This window comes from Limulus polyphemus, unplaced genomic scaffold, assembly GCF_000517525.1.
Source record: "Limulus polyphemus unplaced genomic scaffold, Limulus_polyphemus-2.1.2 Scaffold7084, whole genome shotgun sequence".
NCBI lineage: Eukaryota > Metazoa > Arthropoda > Merostomata > Xiphosura > Limulidae > Limulus > Limulus polyphemus.
Window position 1 is genome coordinate 14,781 of NW_013672694.1, and position 6,570 is coordinate 21,350.

The following is a 6,570-nucleotide window of genomic DNA, read 5'->3' on the forward strand; positions in this document are numbered from 1 at the left end:
GTCAGAGTACTTCAGTACTACTGTTGTTCTGTTATCTTTACTGACCACTAAAGGATTCAACTTGATGCTGCTAATATTATAAAATCAATTTTACAAAGATTTTCAAAAGTAGCTATTGTGCAACCTAAAGATCTATTAAAACGAATTTTCTTTATCCTACAAATTTAAAATTAGTTTTGTTTATATATATTTTCATAATGAAGTGCTCCAACGTTTTCTTCTTCTTCTTATGATACAAAATAACTCGTATTCATTGCATGAAAGTATTGTATTTTTGTTTGAATTTTCTGCATTATTTTTTAACAATCCATCAAGAAGAATTTGAAGACAAACATTTTCAAGGTTAGGTTACTCGTGCAACGATTGGTAGTTTTACTGAAGCGTTTAATTGTATAAAATAACATAAATTAGTTCTTTGAATTTCTGTTAGGTAGTGCTAAAACAACATTACTTCATTATTTCTCAAGTTCTTCATTTGTTCTTAATCAAGTATTGGTTTACTAATATGTTTTAAACCAGAAACTCCAATTTTTTTGGAAGTAAATTAATTTTTTTTCAGTACTTCTTGCTAACACTAAGTGGAACTGCATAATAGTTATTTCTAGCCAGTTTTTTTTTTTGACGATCATTTTTGAATATCCACAGTAAACGTATATATTTCACTTTTGAATAACTGGTTGCATAAAATTATATTTTAATAGAAATTTATTGTTATGTGTATGTCTACCTGTCAAAAGTGCTAGGATTTTATCCTTTCTTTTAAAATGTAATTTATTAAGTTTGATGTACTTTTTATTGTTATTTTTATAACAAAAACCATTAAATTTTCCACATTATCTTCCGAATATAAAAAGTAAAAGAAACCTCAGTAACTGGTATGTGGTTGAATGCAATCCTGTGAAACAAATTCTGGGTACGTAAAAACCTTACCATACTTATAGGTTTCAGTTGTTAGTCATGTGGTTTTCCTGTACAGCTTTTAGCCAAGAATATTATGAACGCCGCTTATGTATGTATATCTGAACTTTGTTGCATAATATGAAGCTTGAATTGAGGATATATTCAAATTGACCTTTAAAAAAAGGCATTTTACATTTCCTCATTATTGAAAAGACACATAACTATATCTCAACAACTTCAAAAATTCTTATACTTGTTGAAATATATAAATACATATATATATATATATATATACATACCTAATCTTTCAGTTCTAGGATAATATTTCATAAGAATAAATTGTCCAATTAATAAAGTTTCATCAAGTAACATGTTTTCAAGCTATGAAATCCCAAAGTAGTGATGATTATCAGACATGATTTCTGATCCAAAATGTGTGTAATCTTTCACTGTATTCTTGGTTAATGGTAACGAATAACTGAAATACATTATTTAATGTCGTTTTATCAATAGAACTTATCCAGATTTCCAGGTTCCAAAAACGTTAATACTGAGGTTATAAATTGATTTCGAGACACGTATTTCCTTTCCCTGCATTGGAACATTTCTGATTTATATGTGGCAGAAACACTTAAATTTATTAGTATAAAATATCAGTAAACGGATATGGAGAATAACACATCTTTTATTTTAAACCATACTTGCACAATAACATCTTCATAAATTAATTATCATACAAATTTGAAAATGTGAGAATGATTCCCCCAAAATCACTTGTATAACAAAATAAATTGTTAAAACTAAACTAATTAAAATTTAATGAAAAAATGACGAATATTTTATATAGATTAAAATAAAGGCTACAGAACCTTTAAATTTTATTAAAAGACAATTCAAAAAAGTTTGACGAAATGTTTGCTATGACGATACCGTATACATGTAAAGTTAGCCAACTCAATCAAGTTTTATGCTAAACAAACAGGGATGCGCTAGTTTAAAACAAAACAGAAATACTAAGAGCATCTTAACCAACATTTCAAAACAACACACACAATAATTAATCCATTTGTTGTAAAGCACAAAGCTATACAACTGGCTATCTATACTATGCTCACCATGGGTATTGAAAGTCGATTAGAAGCTTTCAGACTTGCCGGTGAGCCACTAGAGGGCGTTAAGTAACTCCAAAACTAACTATATACGAATGCAAAAGCAAAATTTACCCTTCTTTCTTTTCTTTTCCACGTCTTCTCTCAGCTCTTACCACGGCTTGTGAACTCGTCATTAGGAAAAATAACTGTTAAACTTTGATTCATGTAAGCATTTAATTCTTAAAAGCCTCGGCCACTAAATTCTAATTATGTAGTGGGATGAAGAGAAACAGAAGTTTCTGACCACCCCTGGTTATATTTCATTCCCCTAAATTCCTACCGTGCTAGATTGGATGGGATTAAAGCAGAATTTTGTTTCAATTTTATTCATACTAATATAGAAATGTGTATTTTTAATCTTCTGCATAATATTTGTATTTCAGAAGTGTACCTAGTTGAACACTATGCGTCTTAATTTTTAGGGGTTCAAGAATTTTAAAAGAAGTTTTACATTTAAATGGGTTATAAATTTTATACAATAAACTGTCAAAATATGTTTTATTTTTACTCTACAGCACTAATTACTGTCACATAATAAATGGTAAAATTTGTGTAGAATTTCTTTAGATGTCCATATATAAAGATGGTGTTATATTGTTTATATAATTAAAGATACGTACATGATTTTCAAAGTTCACAGGTTAAATAATTTATGTTAGTTTGGAGAGCAGAAAGGCTCCAGTATACACAAGGTTAAAAATTTCTGTGAAACCAGCGCAAACCTATTTTTTACAATTATATCTGCCATCGTAACATTTTTAGAATCTGAAATTAAATGTATTTTGAATTTTACATAGAGTATGCTAGTTAAAGAAAAAAAAGCACTAATCGATATATTTTTCGGTTTAGAGATACAGTATATATCTGCAATGGTTACTCGGAGTATAAGCACAAAACTGGAGGATATCAACGCTGTTCGATACACGTTCTCGCGAAACCAACTTGTTTCTGGTGGTAATTCTAAAAGTCATTATAACGCCAAGGAATAACGGGGAGGGGAGTTTCTTTACCAGCTCCAAAATTGGAGGATAATAACGATGTATATCACACGTTCTCGCGAAACCAACTTGTTTTTGCTTGTAGTTCTAAAAGTCACTTTAACGCCAACGAATAACGGTGTTTCTTTACTGGTACCAAAAGTAAAAGGATATAACTTCACGGGAAATCGAACCTCGGATTTTAGCGTTGTATGATACCCATGAGAAGGAATTGCTAATAATGACAAATGCAGTTGGAAAATATATTTTAGTGACAAATTGTGAACTGTTGTAAATATTCTTACAGCCAACACATAACCATATTAGCAAGCTTAAAAACATATTCGTTAATATAGAAAAGTCTAAATTACTGTGTTTGTCTAATAAAAACCAACTAATATTTCCCTTCAGTTTATGGAATAATATTCTTTTTAACTCTAACTCATTATTTCAATTTATTACAAGGAAGGTTTTACAAGTTGCTCTACCATCAATATTATTTTGAAAATACAAATAAATTATTAAAGTTATTGTACGGGAAATATAAATATTCCAATCAGACTGTTCAAATCCTGACCATCTGAAGGTCGTTTGACTGAAACGTTACCTATACATTTCACATTTCTCTTATAGCAAACATATATATTACAACTTTAGTTATAGTTGAATTTGTTTGTTTTTCATTACAGTTACTGGTCACGTTTTGGATATTTATCTGATGATAACTCACTGGACATCTACAAGTGTCTGCTGATGGATACACACATTTCAAAACGTTAACTTTCAAAACGAAGAATTTTAAAGACATGAGGTAAGTACACTATTGACTAAAAAAACCTCAAGTTTAATTCCATCTCACCAGTTTTTGGTATAAATCAGGATTCAACATTTTACCAGTAGACAGTGATTATTCAGGAATTATCAGCTCAATTCCTTCGTAATTTGAAATCCACGCTGTTGTTTTCGAGCAATGCCATTTTCAGTAAGTCACTCAAGATCTATCGAACACGGATATTAAGCATACGAGTGTGTTTTAAAAGGAGGACTCGACAATTCAACTATATCTTCAATAACTGAACCACTAGTTTCACATACCTTTAGATGCTGTAGAACGTTGTCTTCCCGCAGTTCGGGAGGTGGAAGGACTATTGACACGTGTTTCTTTCAGCAAGAGGATGTAACACAATTCACTTTACACTGCTTTCGTGAAGCTATGAACCAACTGTGTGGGACCATTTCCTGGTCGCCACTATCTCTATACTGAAATTTTGGCTGTGGGGACATACTAACTAAGTTTACGCTTTGAACTCCATATTGAGCACCCATACCGATCTTGCAGGTTGTACCATGAAAATACCTAATGATATTCCAGAAGATTCACCAGTGTGTTTGACAAATGACAAAGACGACTGCGGAAGCTTATTGCATTGAGATAGACAGAGGTCACTTGGAGGTTTGTTATAAAAATGAAAAGGAGGACACACACACACACACACAAAACTTCATGTTCTTTCCCTTCTTACATAATCGTTACTACGTGTGCAATCATCGGTGGACACTTTAAACAACAAACAAGGTTTTAATAAATAAACTTAGTGTTCCGAAAATTCTTCAATTTCGAAGTCTAAGTTCAAGGAAGGTCCAGTTCAATCAACACTTTGATCAACGTGTGTTATTGGGTTATACTAGTTCCGGAGAATTCTACTCCTCATCAATAAATCTGAAGACAAGTTAACCAAAGAGAGATAAGCTGGACCTATATCATAGTGAAAAGTGTCATTGGTCACTATTCAGTTCTTCACACCATATAGCGGCACAATAGCAGGAATAGTGGCCAATGACAATTTTCCTTCACCCATCAAGTGTATAGGATTTTCTCACACTGACTATAAGTCACGTTCACACCAACAATATGTTTGAAACAATATTTTGCCAGAGAAATTGCTTTACAATGTTCATTAATTATCAAACGTTTCTTAGTAAGAAAACAACTTGAAGAAAAATGTTCGAGTTAATATTTTGATATTAAGTAATTTACTTAAAGCAAAAAAACACTAAGGTTTTTAAGCAATATAATCAATAGTTAAATTTATAAAAACAATCAGTATTTAATATCTATATGAGCAGTGTTCTTGTTTTCTAACTCAAATACGCTTTTAAAATATTTCACATATTTACCAAAGAAAAACATTTTCTGTAATTTTAGAAATGCAAGTAAGAGAAAATGGTCGCATAAAACCAGTTTTTCTCAAAGAAAGAATATGTTTTCTACTCTTCTGTAAAAAAATATTTGGTCAATAGGAGAGTATGAGATAGAAACAACCGTTAGATCATATTTGTATCAACTTTTTTGGGAAGTTCTGAAGATATTTCGTAACTGTTGAAACCTTATTTGAAGTTTTTGTTTCTTCCGTGATTCTGCGTTTAAGGAATGTTCTAGTACTTGTCTTGTCCTTTCCAGTTGTTGCGCATACATAGTTGCTCTTTTTAAAATCATTACCTTTGGTGCTTTGGAATTGTCTTTCAGTTCAGGTATGTTTTCTCTGAGAGTCTGGAATGCGAAACGTAAGTCGTCTCGTCTTTTTCTTTCCATACTGTTATGTTCTTTCCTTACCCTTTTTGGATCATCCGAATCAGAACTAGAACGACTACTGCGATAACCTCTTCTCTGCGATTTAATATTTTTGGTTCTTTCAAGTGCTTTGTTATTTGTTCTTCGTATTTCGGGTTGTCCAATGGAAACACGAACGCTATTTACACTTTCAGAAGAAAAACGCAGTTTTGCTGATTTTCGAACTACCAGTTGTTCATTCTTTAGAGAATACGAAAACATTTTTGGCGCAAAACACGTGTCTTCATCGTGGTCCTTAAGTACATTTTCTTCTACTGAGCAGTGAGTCGACAATTTGTCCACTGTTACGACATCTACTTCCTCATCTGAAACACAATGAAAAATACAATTAAGTCTTCTGATTTACATTATTGACCTGAATCTAAAACTTTGCAAATTTTGATTGTTTACGCGTGGTTGGCGTGCTTATCTTTGTATCGTTAGGTCCAAGGTTCGAACAGTGATATGCAGCTAAACACATTCAGCTGATGGGGCATTATAACTGTACCAATTAATTCTTATATTCAGCTAAGAGTAGCTTTTAAGTACTGCTAATAATATTATAATTAAATTATAATTTATATAGCGTTATTTTAAGAATTTTCTTTATATAGAAAGCAACAAAATTCACAAAAACTATACATAAACAGAATGTGGACTGGAGATTGACTAGCTTCATTTTTTGAACTTTTTCAATCATTCTCCGCTAGTATACGTTTTTATTCGTCCGCCTTCTAGGAGCTTAGCAGTACATCTCTGGGCTTATGACACAAAAATCGGATTTCGATACCCGTGGTGGGCAACACAAATAGACTATTTTGTAGCTTTGTGCAACAAACAAATGAATTATTTATAATGGCTGGAGACGGCTTAAATGGGGTAATGAGAAAACGTAAACGTAGTAAGTTTACGTTTACTATTACCTACTTTA

General features: G+C 31.6%; 1 protein-coding gene across 2 annotated transcripts in view; it reads right to left on the reverse strand.

Moving 5' to 3' along the window:
• Positions 1 to 4,789: 4,789 nt before the first annotated feature.
• The window catches only part of LOC106474333 (transcriptional regulator Myc-A-like), a 9,579-nt gene continuing 7,798 nt past the window's right edge, over positions 4,790 to 6,570 (reverse strand). For both annotated transcript variants that reach the window (XM_013935024.2, XM_022402641.1), the window contains one exon: positions 4,790 to 5,965. In XM_013935024.2, the coding sequence (XP_013790478.1) occupies positions 5,370 to 5,965 (596 nt within the window). In that variant the 3' untranslated portion in view covers positions 4,790 to 5,369. The remainder of the gene's footprint in view (positions 5,966 to 6,570) is intronic.